We start from the raw sequence: 18,820 nt of genomic DNA on the forward strand, positions 1-18,820 counted from the left end.
AAAACAACATGAGCTTCTGCTCTTACAACTTCATAATTATTCTTAACAGGAATAGCAAGAACAAAACTACGTATAGAATCACAGAACTGGAAGAGATCTCAGGGATATTTATACCACACTCATTTTATAGATGTGGAAGACCTGGAATATCTTTGTAACTTGCCCAGCAAGTTGGTAGGTGAACTAGGACTAGCATCCACCTAGGTTAGTGTTCTTTCCACTACAGCAGTGGTCTCTAACTTTTGTGACTGAGTCCTCTCAATCCAAAAATATTGGGGGCATGCCACCTGTATATACCTGTTTATTTATAAATTCTACACATATACTGCTGTATAAATATTCTCACTTTATGAAATTCAATCAACAGAAAAATTTTACGGGCCAAATTTGACTTTTTAAAAAATACAGAAGTGCTCATATTTCTTCCTACACTTCCATGGCTTGCCTTCATGGATTCCCCACTTTGGAAACCACAACACCATGTCACACTGCCCATAATGACTCTGATGTTGATTTGCTATTCCTGAATTTATTCACATCAATTGAGGTTATGAAATCATCACAGTCCAATGAAAAATAAAGCATTAAAAAACTCATTAAACTTTACATGAAGTAAAATGCTAGTTCTTTAAAGTTATGTTGTCCTAGTTCCCCAGGATGAGTAACTTTATTCACACTTATGTTAAGTATGGATCTACTTAATGGCTATATTACTTTCTAAAAAAATTATGACAACCTATCAGCATGTTTCAGAAAAAATGATCGGCTGTAGACACGCATCCCTATATGCTTACGGTTATATTGTATTATTGGTTTCCCTATCTTTCCCATTGCCTATGACTATTCAAGGAGGGGGATGGCCTAAGTTACCTTTGTATACTCAGTACTGTGTGCACTGCCTGATAGTGTTCAATAAACTTATTGAATGAAGTGAAATCAAGATTCATCCTCCTGTAATCATACCCTATCTCAGTGATTCTCAACCCTGACTTGCCATCAGAATCAGCTGAGGAGCTAATAAAAATGACCAATGCAGAGGTGGGACTTCTAGTATGGTGGAGTGAGTAGTTCAGCAGTTTCTCTCCCCAAAAAGCAATGATAAAACTGGATACAATTGTCAAAACCAACCCGTTCAGGGCTCTGAAAATCAGCCAAAGGCATACACTACACTGACAAGTGCTTATTCATAAAAAGATACTGAACTTCAGGTATGAATAAGTGAAAGTCTGTGTGACATTCTTGCCTAGTCTTTCTCCACCCCCTACCCCCCAGCTCAGTCCATAAGGTAGTTCTACCAAGGTGGGAAAAGGTGAGAAAATCATAATGTTCACTGCCAGAGGGGTTGACTTGACTTGGAGCAGAGCATGATAAACCTCCACAACCAGCAACATTGTGAGTAACACGAGCCATCTAAGTGGCAAACAAACAAGGGAAGACCAGCAGCTCAATCAATCACAGGATGCAGTCACAGTTGGAGCAAGCAGCAGACTGGCAGGTCAGCCTGAAATTTAACAGGAAGATTTGAAAAATAAGACCACCATGGGGGGACTTCCCTGGTGGCGCAGTGGTTAAGAATCCACCTGCCAATGCAGGGGACATGGGTTCGAGCCCTGGTCCGGGAATCCCACATGCCGCAGAGCAACTAAGCCCGTGTGCCACAACTACTGAGCCTGTGCTCTAGAGCCCACATGCCACAACTACTGAGCCCGTGTGCTACAACTACTGACGTCCGCACGCCTAGAGCCCGTGCTCCACAGCAAAGACAAGCCACTGCAATGAGAAGCCCACACACCACAACAAAGAGTAGCCCCACTCGCCGCAACCAGAGAAAGCCTGCACACAGCAACAAAGACCAACGCAGCCAAAAAAAAAAAAAGACCACCATGGGGGCCTTCATAAGCTCTCCATGTGCCTGAATAGAAAAAAACTGGAGAGGGCTCAGGTTATCCACACATCATTGGTTAACTGTAAACCTGTGTACATGTGCAGAGGAGACACAAGAGAGTCTAGAGGTAAGCAAATCCAGGGCATACATACTTTAAAATTACCTGAACTTCAAATGTTCTCCCCAACACACACACAGATCTATTGCCAGAAGACGGAACCTTTACTGTCTTGAGATATTTGAGCACAGTGTCTGACCATTCATTGATTGGCCATTAATCTATGCAAATACAAGGTGATCCCTATGAATTCAGGCTTAAAAATGAGAATGACAATTTTTTAAAAAAACTAAACAGAGACATCAGCAGTAACACAGTGCTAGGTAAACAGATTCTATAAATGTGTTTAGGCAAGTAATTAAACAAAAACAAAACAGAGCAACAACACATTTAGGGGAAAATTCAGAATCCAGAATTACTACAGTATATTATCTAACAGGTCCCATTTTCTTTTTTTTTTTTTTTTTGGCTGTGCTGGGTCTTTGTTGCTATGTGTGGGTTTTCTCTAGCTGCGGCGAGCAGGGGATACTCTTTGCTGTGGTACACGGGCTTCTTATTGCAGTGGCTTTTCCTGTTGCGGAGCCCGGGCTCTAGGCATGTGGGCTTCAGTAGCTGTGGCTCACAGGCTCTAGAGCACAGGCTCAGTAGTTGTGGCACACGGGCTTAGTTGTTCCGTGGCATGTGGGATCTTCCCAGGCCAGGGATTGAACCTTTGTCCCCTGTGTTGGCAGGCAGATTCTTAACCACTGTGCCACCAGGGAAGCCCCCAACATGTCCCATTTTCAATTACAACAAAAATTATGAAACATGACAAGAAATAGGAAAGTGTGACACATACCAGCAGAAAAAAAATCAGTAAATAAAAAATGTCTCCAGGTGCACCCTGATGTTGGACTTAGCAAACAAAGACTTCAAAGCAGTAATAAGAAATATGTTCAAAGGCCAATAAAGGAAACCATGTTTAAAGAATTAAAGGAAAGTATTATAATAATGACCCAAAAAGAGAGAATGTCGGGCTTCCCTGGTGGCGCAGTGGTTGAGAATCTGCCTGCTAATGCAGGGGGACACGGGTTCGAGCCCTGGTCTGGGAAGATCCTACATGCCGCAGAGCAACTAGGCCCGTGAGCCACAACTACTGAGCCTGCGCGTCTGGAGCCTGTGCTCCGCAATAAGAGAGGCCGCGATAGTGAGAGGCCCGCGCGCCGCGATGAAGAGTGGCCCCCGCTCGCCGCAACTAGAGGAAGCCCTCGCACAGAAACGAAGACCCAACACAGCAAAAATAAATAAATAAATAAATTTATTAAAAAAAAAAAAAAAAGAGAGAATGTCAACAAAGAGATAGGAATTATAAAATAGAAGCAAATGCATATTTTGGAGTTTAAAAGTACAATGACTTAAATGAAAAATTTATTAAAGGGACTCAACAGATTCTATATAGAAGAATAAAAAAAGTCAGTGAATCTGAAGATAGAAATTATCTAACCTAAAAAAAAAAAACAGAAAAAGAATGAAGAAAAAATTTTAAAGCCTCAGAGATCTGTTAGACAACATTAAACATACCAATATATGAGTCATGGTAGTACTGGAAAGAGGAGAGAGAGAGAAAAGGTAGGAAAATATATTTGAAGAAATAATGGACTAAAATTCCCCAAACTTGATGAAAATATTAATCTATGGATCCAAGATACTCAACAAACCCAAGTATGATACTCACAAAGAGATACACGTGTAGATATATCATATATAGTCAAACTGTTGAAAGCAAAAGTCAGAAAGAAAACTTCAAAGCACCAAGAGTAAAATGATTCATCACATACAAGAGAACAATGTATTAATGACTGACTTCACATCAGAAATGATACAACCCACAGGCATTCGTATGACATATTTAAGTGCTGGGGGAAAAAGTAAATCAAGAATTCTATATCCAGCAAAACTATTACTCAAAACTGAAAACAAAGACACTGCCAGACAAAGACCGAGAGAATCCATTGCTAGCAGACCTGTCTTACAAGAAATGGTAAAGCAAATCCCTCAGGTTTAAAGGAAATGACACCAGACAGTAATTTGAATCCACACCAAAAAATAAAGAGCACCAGGAAGTAAATAACTGGTTAAATATATAAGCATACATATATTTCTATTTTCTTAAATTCTTTGAAAGACATAAGATTACACAAAACAATACTTATCACACTGCACTGTTGGGTTTATAACATATACAGTTGTAAGGCATATGATAATAGTACAAAGGATAAGGGAGGAAATGGAACTATATTGGAGCAAAGTTTCTAAATTTTACTGGTATGAAGTTAATATAAATCTGAAGTAGATTTTGATTAGTTAATATGTATATTATAATTTCTAAAGCAATCCCTTAAGAAAATAATAAAAAAATAGAGTCAAGAAAGAAAGGAATTAAACGGTACGCTAAAAATATCTATTTAACACAAAACAAGGCAGTAAAGGAGAAACAAATGAACAAAAGAGATATGAGATATGCAGAAAAAAATAACAAAACTGGTAAACATAAGTCCAACCATAGCAGTAATTTTATTAAATGTGAATGGATTAAAAACTCCAAGGAACAGCAGAGATTGTCAGAATGAATTTTTAAAAATCCAACTATATGCTGCTACAAGAGCCACATTCTAAATTCAAAGACACATATTGTTAAAGTAAAAGGATGAAAAAGATATACCATGCAAATAATAACCATAAGGAGCTGGAGTGGCTATATTAATATCAAACAAAATATACTTTTAACTAGGAAATATTACTAGAGACAAAGAGGGACATTTCATAATGATAGGAAGGTCAATTCCTCAAAAAAATATAACAATTATAAATGAACATGCACCTGCCAACAGAGCCCTAAAATATATGAAGCAAAAAATGACAGAATTGAAAGAAAAAATAGAAAATTGAAAATAGCTGGAGATTTCAATACCCCACTTTCAATAACTGATAGAACAACTAGACAAAAATCAGCAAGGACATAGGAGACTAGAATAACACTATCAATCAACTTGATGCAACTGACCTTTCTAGAATACTTTACCCAATGACAAAAAAGTACATATTCTTTTAAACATTCTCCAGGAGAATTTATATGCTAACTCACAAAACAATCTCAATCCATTTAAATGAATTTAAACCATACAAAATATATTCTCTGATAACAGAAAAATTAAGTAAGAATCTACAACAGTAAGAAATTTAGAAAATCCTCATATATCAGGAAACTAACAACATACTTCTAAATTACCCACAAGGGAAAAGAAATCACAAGGGAAATTAGAAAGTATTTTGAACTACATGAAAACAAAAACACAACATATTAAAATTTATGGGATAAAGCTAAAGCAGTTATTAGAGGTAAGTTTATAGCTTTAAGTGTCTATATTAGAAAAGAAGAAAAGTCTCAAATTAATAACTTAAGCTTTCATTGTAAGTTAGAAAAAAATTAAATATGAAGCAAGTAGAAGGTAGATATAATAAAGATTAGGGAGGAAATCAATAAAATAGAAAACAGAACAACAACAGATAAAATCAGTGAAACAAAAGTTGGTTCATTGAAAAGATCAAGAAAATTGACAAACCTTACACTAGATTAACCATGAAGAAAGAGAGAAGACACAAATTATCAAGAACAAGAATAAAAGAGGAGACCATTACCAACCCCACATAAATTAAAAGGCTCACAAGGAAGTATGATAAATGCACTTATGCCAAAAATTTAGATAACTTAAATGAAATGGAAAAATTCTCATAAAGATTCAAACTAGAAAAACTAACTCAAGAAGAAATTAAAAATCAGAACAGATCAATAACAAGTAAAGAAACTGAATTAATAATTTAAAATCTTTGCACAATGAAAAGCCCAGGCCCATATGTTTTCACAGATGAATTCCATGGAATATGTAAAGAAAAAACAAACACATCATTTCCATATATTTTCAAAAACAGAAGAGAAGGGAACACTTCCCAACTTATTCTATAAGGCCAGTATTACCTGATATCAAAGCCAAACAAAAACATTATAATAAACAAAAAAAAACCACAGACCAATAGCCTTCAAGAACACAGGTACAAAAATCCTTCACAAAATATTAGTAAACTGAATCCAGCAACATATAGCCAAGTGGTATTTATACCAGGAATGCAAGGTCGATTTAACAATTGAAAATCAATCAGTGTAATATACCATATTAATAGAATAAAAAACAAAAAAAAATTATCACTTCAACCTTCATGTTAAAAACTCTCAACAAAAGAGGAGTAGAAGGGAAGTTCCTCAATCTGATAAAGACCATCTATGAAAAATCTAGAGCAAGTATCATATCTAATAGTAAAAAATTAAATCCTTTCTTCCTAAGACAGTAAGGGAACAAGGGTGTGATATTTGCTCTTGCCACTTCTCTTCAACATTGTACTGAAGTTCACATTATACTGAAGAATAGCCAAGGCAATTAGTAAAAAAAAAAATTGAAAAAATTGGAAAGCAAGTCTACCTTTAGTTATGCATGATATAATCCTACATGTAAAAAATGCTAAGGAATACAAACACACACACATGCACACACACACAAATGCTACTACTAATAAATGAGTTCAGCAAGGTAACAGGATACAGAATCAAAACACAAAAATCAATTATACTTCTGTTTACTAGCAATGAACAATGCAAAAATAAAATTAAGATAACTCCATTCACAATACTATCAAAAAGAATAAAATATTTAGGAATAACTTTAACATAGAAGTATAACACTTCTACACTGAAAATTACAAAACATTATTATGATAAGTGAAACAAAATCTAAATAAACAAATATCCCATGTTCATGGATTGAAAGAGTCAACATTGTTAAAACACACACATTTTTCAAAATTGATTTACAGTTTCAACATAATTCTTATCATATTGCCAGCAGACTTTTCTCTTTGTAGAAATTAGCAAGGTGATCTTAAAATTTATATGGGAATATGAAGGAATTACACAGGCAAGATTTTTTTTTGTAGAAGAGGAACTAAGTTTGAGAACTTACATCTACCAATTTCAAAACTCTTTATAAAGCAATAATAATTAAGAAAGTGTGGTGCTGGCATAAGGACAGGCATACAGATCCATGCAACAGAATTGAGAGTCCATATATAAACCTTTTTACTTATGGGCAGTTAAATTTTGATAAAGGTGCTAAGGAATTTAAGGGGGAAAGGATAGTCTTTTCAACAAATGGTGCTGGGACAATTGTATATCCATAAGTGAAGGGATGGATTTAGAACTTTACTCAACATCACATACAAAAAATTAACTCAAAATGGATTATTTCTAAATGTAAAGTAAAATTATAAAACTCAGAAGATAAGAGAAATTCTTTATGATGTTGAGTTAGTCAAAGAGTTCTTAGATATAACATTAAAAGCATGATTAAAAAAGGAAAGAAAGTGATGAACTGAACTTCATCAAATGTAAAAGTTCTGGTCTTTGAAGGACACTGTTAGAAGAATGAAAAGACAAGTCACAGAATGAGAGAAAATATTTGCAAACATTAATAAAGGAATTGTATGTAAAATATTTAAATAACTCTAATGATTCAATAATAAGCAGAAAAAAATCCAATTTAAAAATGGGCAAAAGATTTGAGCAGGCATTTCACCAAAGAAGATACACAAATGGCTACCACGCACATTAAAAAGATGGTCAACATCGTTAGCCATTAAGTAAGCACAAGTTAAAACCACAATGAGACCCCACTACACACCAAAAAGAATGGCTATAAAAAATAAGACAGAAAATAACTAATGTGGATAAACTGGAATCCTTGTACCTTAGTATGTGAATGTAAAATGGTATAGCTGCTTTGGAAAAGAGTAGTTTCCTGTAATGTTAAACATAAACTTAGCACACAACTCAGCTGATATTTTAGAATGTGCAAAAGAAGGTTCACTTCAAACAGAAAGCCTTAACTTTCTGTAATAATTTCATTTATTCAACAGAAAACTTATTTAGTATCCACTGTGTGCACAATAGCGTGCTTGAAGCCGGGGTGGGAGGGGGATATGAAGATAAATTAGATAAATTAATGACTCTTGTTAGGACTTCTGTGGTGGCGCAATGGTTAAGAATCTGCTTGCCAATGCAGGGGACACAGGTTCGAGCCCTGGTCCGGGAAGATCCCATATGTCACAGAGCAACAAAGCCTGTGCGCCACAACTACTGAGCCTGTGCTCTAGAGCCTGTGAGCCACAACTACTGAAGCCCACAACTACTGAAGCCACAACTACTGAAGCCTAGAGCCCATGCTCCGCAACAAGAGAAGCCACCACAATGAGAAGCCTGCGCACCATGGCGAAGTGTAGCCCCCGCTCTCCCGCAACTAGAGAAAGCCCGCGCGCAGCAACGAAGACCCAATGCAGCCAAAAATAAATAATAAAATAAAATTAATTAATTAAAATTAAAAAAAGACTCTTGTTTTCTGAGAGCTTTACCATATAGTAGGGGAGTAAATGCTACCAGGCCTGATGTGTTGAATTATGTCAATCATGGAAGAAAGGATGGAAGGACAGAAGGAAGGCAGGCAGATAAGCAGAAAGATTAGAGCAAACAAAAGTTGAATTCACAGGCTTGGAGACAATTTCTGTCTGGGGTTATCAGGGAATCCTTTGTGGAAGAGCTGGACATTAAAAGATGGGTAGGTCATCCCAGGATGACACAGAGATATGTGCAAAAGCTTGAAAATAGAAGTTCCATTTTCATTGCTGACTTATCTATGTGTTGCCATTAGACTTTACTGAGTCGCCACAAAGGAGCTGAACTCATTTTTATTATTCTAACAATTTTCCTTTAAAACCGCTTCTTCATATATATTTACAATCTAGCACTGCTGCGTATAAACAAAATGCTCAGCTGTTTCCCAGAAGGGAGGAAAAGGTGGTGGTTTTACTGAACTATGGGTCAGCTTCTAGTAAACTGTCCTTCTTGGCTGTCTTTGGTCATTTGGTCAGCCCCTCCTCCTCAGGGCTTCTGGGATCAGAGGGTCCATCTCTTTCATCTTCAGAACCCCCTGGAGGGTCAGGAACAAGCACTTGGAGTTTGCAGTCTCTTTTCTCATTTCTATCTTTCTATCAGCTGCATTTTTCCCTGTTGCAAAACTTGAAAGACTGTACTTTCCCTGGGTTTTGTGAAAGGTTGTTTTGGGTCTACTTTTGATATACAGCAGCTTCGTCCTACATTCCTCCTTTGGTATGGGTATCATGTCAGCCTCAACACTTTCTACTGACCTTTTGATTCTCCTGTTTCCCAATCTAAACTCTTAAGGAACTTTCAGGAGAACATCAAAGTTAGTGGATAAGCAGGAGGCTTTGAGTCCTTTTTTCACTAATATACTTTCCAGAAAAGGTCTCTTATAAGATACAAGCACGAATTTAGTTTGATCAACATCATCCTTGAAATTTACTGACATGCAGTATCATAATAAATAACAGTCCCTTGGCCTTTCTTTCTGTCTTTGCATTATTTACCTTATAGTTATCCTGTTTTCCTCTCTATTTCAGTCTCTCAGCATAAAAATATCTCATTTTTACTTTTATTTTTATTTATTTATTTATTTATTTTTAAATATTTCAGCTTATTTTTTTTTTTTAACTTTGGGTTTATTTTATTTATTTATTTATGGCTGTGTTGGGTCTTCGTTTCTGTGCGAGGGCTTTCTCTAGTTGCGGCAAGTGGGGGCCACTCTTCATCACGGTGCGCGGGCCTCTCATTATCGCGGCCTCTCTTGTTGCGGAGCACAGGCTCCAGTCGCGCAGGCTCAGTAATTGCGGCTCACGGGCCTAGTTGCTCCGTGGCATGTGGGATCTTCCCAGACCAGGGCTTGAACCCGTGTCCCCTGCATTGGCAGGCAGATTCTCAGCCACTGCGCCACCAGGGAAGCCCATTTATTTATTTTTAATTTATTTATTTTATTTATTTATTTTTGGCTTTTTTGGGTCTTCGTTGCTGCGCTCGGGCTTTCTCTAGTTACGGAGAGCGGGGGTTTCTCTTCATTACAGCGTGCAGGCTTCTCACTGTGGTGGCTTCTCTTGTCGCAGAGCACGGACTCTAGGCACGCGGGCTTCAGTAGTTGTGGCTTGTGGGCTCTAGAGCGCAGGCTCAGGAGTTGTGGCACACGGGCTTAGTTGCTCTGTGGCATGTGGGATCTTCCTAGACCAGGGCTTGAACCTGTGTCCCCTGCATTGGCAGGAGGATTCTTAACCACTGTGCCACCAGGGAAGCCAAAATATCTCAGTTTTAGTTTTTAAAAAATTTTAGTTACTTAAATAGTAATATAACCACAATTTTTTCTTCTATTTATTGCCTTATTGTTTCCATTATTTAAATTTCCGCTGACAAGTAACATTTTACTCTCCTTTTTAGTAATTTGCCACAGCTAATGTATAGATAGACATGTCTAAAAACAAATACCAGGGGGGGTCTGAACCACTTCTCAACATGAATGTTAGAACAGTCATGCTCTAGAAAAGGCTAGTGGGTAAAACACTGAGAGACAAATCTTTATGGTTATCACATACACCCTTCAGTTTCTATCCATTCCTGGCTATTTTAGAAATTACTTTAACCCGACTGAGTGAGTAGGCCTATTTTTAAGCAGAAGTGAAAGAGTCCACTCCATATTTCCTAGATATATTATGCAGGACACTTGACCGTAATATCAGGAGATGCCTTATAGAGTCTAGGTCTGTGGACTGAAAATTGTCCAGGGTTGGTAAAAGTTAGCCTTATTAACTTATTTACAAGGCAGCCCAGAAACCCACATTCCACCCCACTCTGAGGATGGTCGCTAGGGTTGACTAGACTTTGCATGAAGGTTACCTTCCTCATTTGAGGTGCTCCTGCTATCTCCTGTTTCAACTAGAAAGGCTGCTGTGGAAAAGGTCAAGCCTGCAGCAAGGGCTCCTTGGGCTCCCACAGCTGAGAGAGCTCTGTGGGGAAGCTCAGTTACACTCACGGCTCGGCCAGCAGTGGACAGAGTTAACATGTTACCTCTGAGCGATGGGAGGTAACTGCATGGCCCTTCCTCCACCTTTGGCTACTCATTCAATTCCCACTCTATGAGGGGACATGTCTTCCTTCTCACAGCCTGATTCACCTGCCTATGGAAGATTAATGTTATTCTGGGGGTATCTCGTAGCATCTAAACTTGAATTTAACCTGCAAAAGAGCCTGATGAATAGTATTTTCAATGTAGAAACAAAGCAAATGAAGCAGAGAATGAATCACGTCTTTCTGGGCCTCAGGGTATGTTATCTGTGGAAGGAGGGGCTTGAATTAGATGAGCTTGTGGTCTCTTCCTGCCATTCCACAATTCTATGGATCTACAAATTGCCAATTGTATGAAACTGGTATTACCAGGAATGATACTCCTAGTTCTCTCTCCACAAACAAGTTGCAGGTTTACAGCAATGAGAGTCGGAGATTGATGCGTGGTGAAGCCTACTCTCTTTGGACGCAGGGTTTATTTTGGGGATTCAGAACACAACTCAATTGCCTTTTAAAGAAGGAACTGGCAATAAACCTGTCCATTTCTGGGCGGAATAAAAAGAATAACTGGCTTTCTGCTTTCATTAGATGTTTCCCCTGATCTTCTCCTGTCATATAGGAAGTAATATGACTCATCACTTTCTTAGTACTTAAATTCTGGAAGACAAATCCCAGAATGCTGTATTTGCTACCCAGAAACTTATGGTGCCTTTTCCTTATATATAATAGTTAAATCTTTCTTTAGAGAAGAGGCTATATCTTAATCCTTCTTACCCTATTCTATTTTTTATTGCTTCCATAACATTTATTACCTTTTAGCATGATTTAAATTCAGTGTCCTTTTTATTATATTTATTGTTTATGACCTATCTCTCCATGCTAAAATATATGCTCCAAGAGGGCAGGAATCTTTGTCAGATTTATTCAGTAATTTATCCCAAGTACCTAGAGCAGTGCTTAGCACACAGGAGGCACTCAGTAAATATTTACTGAATGAATGAACAATACCTAAACCTCACTAAACGGTCCCTATGTGCCCGCTATTATACTACACACCTTACATGATTATCTCTTTTAGGGCTGCCAACATGAAGAACAATCATTTTCCTCATTTTACAGATGAAGAAACTGAGAGTTTACAGGCATATCCAAAGTCGCAAGTGTAATTGCATGTAAGTACAGGCTTATTTGACCCCAAAGACTATCCACTTGCCATTACGTTAGAACATCTAGAAATGGAGATATAGAAAATGGACACTAATCCGATACCCATAGCTGAGGTCAAGACACACAAATGTCCACAAGGCAGCAGACTTCTTTGGTAGCATCGTTTGAAACCACACTGGGTTGGGAAAGGGAGCAAGTCTTCAGGTCCCCCTCAGTCCCTGCTGTAATCAGATCCATCAATAAAAGACAGGGGTTTGTGTTTTGTGGTCTCTGTTTTTAGCATTGGTATCTTCTGTGAGAATTACAACTGGTTTGAACATTAGCACATTAGTTCTCTGCAAAGTCTAGAAGTTTCAAAAGAGGTTATGATCTGGGTAACAACAAAGGGTCAATCAATGTGACAATGTGACGTGAGTGTAGGTGAGGGGCACAATTTAAGGTTAGGCACAGTGCCCAGGGCAAGTCACTCATGTTTCAGTTTTCTTATTCCCAAACTGTTGTCTTCCAGAGCCCTTGTGAGTCTCCAGGTCTGATTCTAAGTGACAGTTAAAGAGTGTGTAAGGTTCCAGGTTTGGCATTCATAATGCCCCTGGGATTTTCTAGCTATTGTTTCTACCTATTGTTCCCTGCTCTAAATCTTGGTTTCTCCAGGAGAAGCAGGGGAAAGAAAAGAAAGCATAATGCAAAACTACACATTGATGCTTCAAGAAAAATATGGTAGCCATGTAGTCAAGGGGAGTTACTGGGAACTTGTAGAAAGGGTGGGGGACTTGGGGTAGGTTGGGGTGCTCAAGTCACTATTCCACTATTTGTTAGTGTAAGGAAGAAAAGTCATTTAATCTCTTTGGTCTCCAATTCTCTCATTTAAAAAAAAATATTTTCTTATTCTTTGTACATTTTTTTGTGCTATTTAAAAAATTTGTTTATTTATTTATTTATTTACTTGGCTGCGTTGGGTCTTTGTTGCTGCGCATGGGCTTTCTCTAGTTGCGGCGAGCAGGGGCTACTCTTCGTTGAGGTACATGGGCTTGTCATTGTGGTGGCTTCTCTTGTTGAGGAGCACGGGCTCTAGGCGCGTGGGCTTCAGTAGTTGTGGCTCACGGGCTCAGTGGTTGTGGCTCATGAGCTCTAGAGCACAGTCTCAGTAGTTGTGGCGCACGGGCTTAGTTGTTCCGCAGCATGTGGGATCTTCCCAGACCAGGGCTCAAACCCGTGTCCCCTGCATTGGCAGGCAGAGATTCTTAACCACTGCACCACCAGGGAAGTCCCTCCAATTCTCTCATTTTAAAAATGAGGATAATAATTTCTACTTCTCAGAGTTACTGTAAAGTGGTATAGAGAATGCTATGCTGAACAGCATCATATGGGCTGGATTTTAATCTGTTTAGAATCAGACAATCTGATGCCTACCATTACCACAGAGGGTTGAGGGGCCCATCACCCAAGAACTGTGCTGTGTTGTTCTCTGGTTTCTGGAAGTTATTCATTTCTACTTATCAAGCATAACAAAATATTTCTTTTTTACTTCCATCTTACTCAAAAGAAAGGATGGCACCCTGATTTCCATATACCACATTCCCTGTAAACATCTTCCTTATTTCATCCTAATTCCTTAGAAAGGGATCTTCAGGTCACACACTGGGCTGTCTGATATTTATATGTAGACTTTTTAGTGCAGTGGTTGTGACCTTTGTTGAACCACAGAGTTCTCTGAGAATCTGATAAAAGCTAGGGCCCTTCTCAGCAAAAAAAAAAAATTTCATCTGTGCTTAATTTTGCATATAATTTGAGATCATCCAAAACTCTGTTGAAACTATTCATGGACAGAGGCTAAAAACCCTTGCCTAATGGTTGCAAAGTGGTCATGAGTACCATTTCTCCTTTAATCTCTAATAGTATTTGTGAATTACTAACATAAAACAATAGTCTTGTATCATTTTGTTTTCCTGAATTACTTTCTTTAATTTAGTTTTTTTTTTCTCACTGTGACTAAGAACAAAAGCATTTAGAATAAGCCTTCCAGAATTTATTTTATAACCCTTGGCTAAGAATGCAATTGGTAAACCAATCTGAGCTAAAACCACACTGACTCTGAACAAGCCATTGTTCTTAAGTCTTAACTGAGGTCAGCCAAGCCCTGAGCACATATAAATCTCCATAGTTTCCACTTTACCACTGGACATCTAACTACAAAGCAGAGGCTAAAAATAGATCAAGCCTAGTGTTCATATACACTCCACAGAATTGCATTTCCAACCCCACACGAGTTTTAATTAACAACACTCTTCGCAACCAAAGAGAGAGACTTCATTTAGCAGGGAAAAGTTGATCCACTTTGAAAAAGCTAAAATACAACCTGAAGGAATTATGAAGATTTTGAAATGTTCAAAGAATATTATCTGCTCCTGTTAGCTCTAGGTCTAAAAAAAGAAAAACTAAAATACCCCTGGGATTAGGTTAGCTTTCTTTTCTTTTATATTGCATTACACAAAGGAAAAAATATTGACATCTTCTTCCCTTTCTTGTTTCTAGGTCTACATTTCTACTAAGTGGAGTTGCTCAAACATAGCAAGCCATTAATAAATACCTACTTACCTACATAAGTACTTATAGAGCAAGAAGGAAGATGTGAGGTCGAGTATAGAAAAATAATTACAGTTCTACTTCCTACACAAAGTTTATTATCTGAGGCTCTTTATAGTTAAAATGGCTAAGTCTTCCAAAGATAATATAGAGCAAATGTTTTCTGGATAAAATATAAAGATGCTCAAAATTTCAATTACTAATATTAGATATAATTTATCAGATTGTAAATAAATATGAATATTGCATCTGTGGTTAAAAAAAGAATTTGTATAAAATTAAAATAATTTTAACAAAATTTAGCAATAGAGTTTAAGAAGTAAAACTCTTTGAATTACAGATTCATAAAACTCTGTAGCCTCTACAGCATTGAGGGAATGAAATAAGTACACAAGGAGTTACCTTAACAACTGTATGGTAATAAAAATACCCATTTTCTACATTTTCTATAGACTTGGCACAGACAGACCAGGAAAATGGATATTTAAAACATAATCTTCTCTATTACAGGACAGCTGCTTTCCTAAATGAGGTTCTTAAACATATGTATGGGACATTCTTCAGGAGAACACAGTGATACTGTCACATAGCATGGTGCTCATTCCTATTTCCTTTGGAAGGCAGGTATTTGAAACAAGAGCTAAAAGAAATGAATTCACCTCCTCACTGACAATATTTCCATATTTGCAGCTAATTTGAGGTCCTTATGAATATCCCCTGGCACACATGACCCATGAAAGTGAGATTGTAAAACGATCCTGTTCCATTTTAAATGGAATTTCAGAACGTTGCCATCACACATTCCAGGTAAACTCCAGAGACTCTGGTACTGAACATGCAGAAGCTCCCAGGAGGTCGATGTCAGTGCCCAGGAATCACAGCCGTGGATCAGGTACTGCTTAAACCCACAGGGATTCAGGCGTTTCTGCCTTCAGAAACTGTCCTTACATACAAGCCACCATATTATTTCCTCAGTAACTTTTTTAATTCCCAGAAATAAACACCTTCTCCAGTTGCCCTAACAGATATTTTGTGGACTTAAATTTTGTAAGACAAAATTATATCTGTTTATAACAAATAATGCAACCTATGCCAGATGGAGGAGATTTGAGGCAGCAGGTGATTACTGATCACATAGCCCAGGAATTTTTATGTTTTGAAGTTCAGCAATTCTTTCTGTGGACTATAGACAGATGTTTAATAAAATCACATGAATCTTGCAAGTGTGTTTTAATCCCCATGACACATTTTGCTCTGGATATGGAGAAAATAAAAATTGGCTTGGACTGAGAAATTATCTGCCCAGCATTTATCAGGTTGCAACAACAAACAGAGAGAAACCAAGCTCAAGGTTCACAGGAAATGTGTCTCCTGGGGACACTGCTGCAGTAGAGGGTTGTGATAACCTCCTCCTTTGAGTGACTACAGGCTCACCGAGAAACTTTCTTCTCTAATATCAAACATTATCAGTAGGCTTGCTGTTTGAAATTTTATCAGGAAGAATGAGATATTGCTTTCTTGCGTGGAGGAGTTGCTGTTGACACAGAGAAGCAGCCTCAGTTCCCAGCCCAGGTGCTGAGCTCCACATAAGGGGTTTCTAGATACAACAGTCCTCATTTATCTCAACTTGACTTGTTTCCAAAGCAGCAGGACACTGGATTCATTTTTCAGACCAGAACTGCATCTTAATTCCACTCTTCCTAGAATCCTACTGAAACTCTCTTTTCCTCTGGTGTGTGGTCTCCCTCATTGCAATGGGTTAAATCTAATTTTGTCAGAGTACCAGTTTGCTCCTGGTATTCTTAGGCTGACTGAGATAGGGCCATGTTTTTATAAAATGCCCTGGCTAAAGAAAATATTTGCTGCTTGAATAATAGCTCGGAATTTTAACCTTGGCTTTCATATATTGAAAGAATAGAACCCATCTCTGCTGTAGTTTGGGATCCTGTCGTCTGTGAATTTCAAATTCTATTCTCATCTACGACTTCCCTGGTGTCGCAGTGGTTAAGAATCTGCCTGCCAATGCAGGGGACACGGGTTTGATCCCTGGTCAGGGAGGATCCCACATGCCGCGGAGCAACTAAGCCCGTGAGCCACAGCTACTGAAGCCTGCGCACCTAGAGCCCGTGCTCTGCAACAAGAGAAGCCACCACAGTGAGAAGCCTGTGCACCACAACGAAGAGTAGCCCCTGCTTGCTGCAGCTAGAGAAAGCCTGTGCGCAGCAACAAAGACCCAACACAGCCAAAAATAAATAAATAAAATAAATTAAAAATAAATAAATAAAATACGAAGTTAAGACTCTGCATGAGCATTTCTTTAAAAAAAAAAAATTCTATTCTCGTCTAAGTTGAAATGTTCTCAGGACCAGGAAACCTGCTGTGAGTATTGAAATGAGGTTTCCCAGCTCTGCTGCTGCTGAATATTGAATACAACTTGTGGCAAAACTTCTCTGCTTCTAGCAATATTGCAGTTGGCAATTCAAGCAAGACACCCCAGGGTGGCTGTGAAGCTTTTTGTGAAACTCAGAGAAGGAAGGTAAAGGGAAATCGTAGACATAAGTCCCAGGCCTCCCAAAACACGGCCTTGCTCCATACCTGGTTTAAAGGTAGGGCTGCCAGTAAGAAGATAAGAAAATGTGACATGGGGGAGTTATTCAGAGAATGTGGCTTTGCCCTAAATTTGTAAGGCTGCTTTGGACATACCCGTGGGAGTAGCCATAGTCGTAGGCTGAGGCAGTCTTCCGACTGACTGCAGATGAGAGGGCAGACTCGGAGGCCCGGGAAGCCTGCTGCTGGTAGGACGCGGCGGACACCTGGCTGAAGGCCTCGGACTTCTGGCGGTGAGCAGCGGAGGAGCGGCTGCTGTAGGCAGTGGAGCCATGGGTGTAGATGGCTGACCTTTTCTTCTCCTGCTGGTACTGGCTCATGGTGGTGTGAAGGTCTTTGTTGCGGTAGCTGCGATCATAGTGCTCGTGAAGTTTCTGATAAAAAGGCAGAGACATCATGTGCCCCCAGGGAACCAGGCAATCTACAAGAAAACAACAGTTTGGGGGTGAACTATTAAGGAACAAACCCAACAGAACAATTCATCTAAACCAACATGTAAAAATTAATACTCTTTTATCTGTTCCAAAGAGTAAGTGGAAACTGATGTGAAGGTTAGTTTAGCTGGTTACTCAATAAACTCCTTGCTTCATAGCCCAGATGTACCCCCTCCTATCATTGTGCTGTCTTCTCCTTCTTTTTTTAAATACTTAGGAGATCTTTACAAAGTTTCCCTATTGTGCTTTTTCCTTAGACCTTTCATAGCATATATTTCTAATTTTTTGGCATTTCATTCTGACTGGGGCTTCATCTGAGAGAATATGTAATGATGGAGAGTCTGCGTCCAGCCAATGTGGTTTTCATTCAACAAATAATTACTGAGAACCTATTTTGAGCCTGGTACTATTCCAGCACAGGAAATACAGAGATGAACAAAACAAACAAAATCCCTGCTCTGATAACCCTATATACAACCTTATAATCTATTGCAAGAGATAGACAAATAGAGAAAATAAAGTGTAAAGTATATTAGAACTTGTTAAATGCTATAGAGAAAAATAAAACAAGAAGGTGGGATGGGATGCAATTTAAACAGCATCATCAGGGATGATGATGATGACTGAGCATGAAAGTGACATCTGAGCATGAGAATATCTGGGGGGAAGTGTTCTGGTTAGAAGACCATTGCAAAGGCACTGGGGTGTGAGCCTGCCTGTTGTACTCCAGGCATGGCAAATAGGCCAGTGAGGCTGCGTGGAGTGAGGGAGGTGCAGGGAGAGGTATAGAAGATGATGTCAGAGAGGTGGAGGGTGGGGAGGGCAGATAGTGTAGTGTCCTATAGGTGACTGTAAGGACTTTGAATTCTATTCTGAAAGGGCTAAGGAGTCATTGGAAGGTTCTGAGCTGAGAATCACTCTTGCTGAGTCTGAGAATAGACTGTTGAGAGACAAGAGTGAAAGCCAGGAGACCAATTAGAAGGCTGTTATGGGATGAGTTGTATCCCCCCAAAAATTCATATATAGACGTCCTAACCTTC

At 38.6% G+C, this 18,820-nt stretch overlaps 1 protein-coding gene across 1 annotated transcript in view; it reads right to left on the reverse strand.

The window, feature by feature from the left end:
* MYOM1 (myomesin 1) overlaps positions 1-18,820 on the reverse strand; it is a 137,905-nt gene that overhangs the window by 114,679 nt on the left and 4,406 nt on the right. Inside the window, exon 2 of the mRNA XM_082418586.1 lies at positions 17,443-17,767. Within this exon, the coding sequence (XP_082274712.1) occupies positions 17,443-17,744 (302 nt within the window). The 5' untranslated portion in view covers positions 17,745-17,767. The remainder of the gene's footprint in view (positions 1-17,442; positions 17,768-18,820) is intronic.

Source organism: Balaenoptera physalus (assembly GCF_965194825.1).
Source record: "Balaenoptera physalus genome assembly, chromosome: 12".
In the NCBI taxonomy this organism is placed as follows: domain Eukaryota; kingdom Metazoa; phylum Chordata; class Mammalia; order Artiodactyla; family Balaenopteridae; genus Balaenoptera; species Balaenoptera physalus.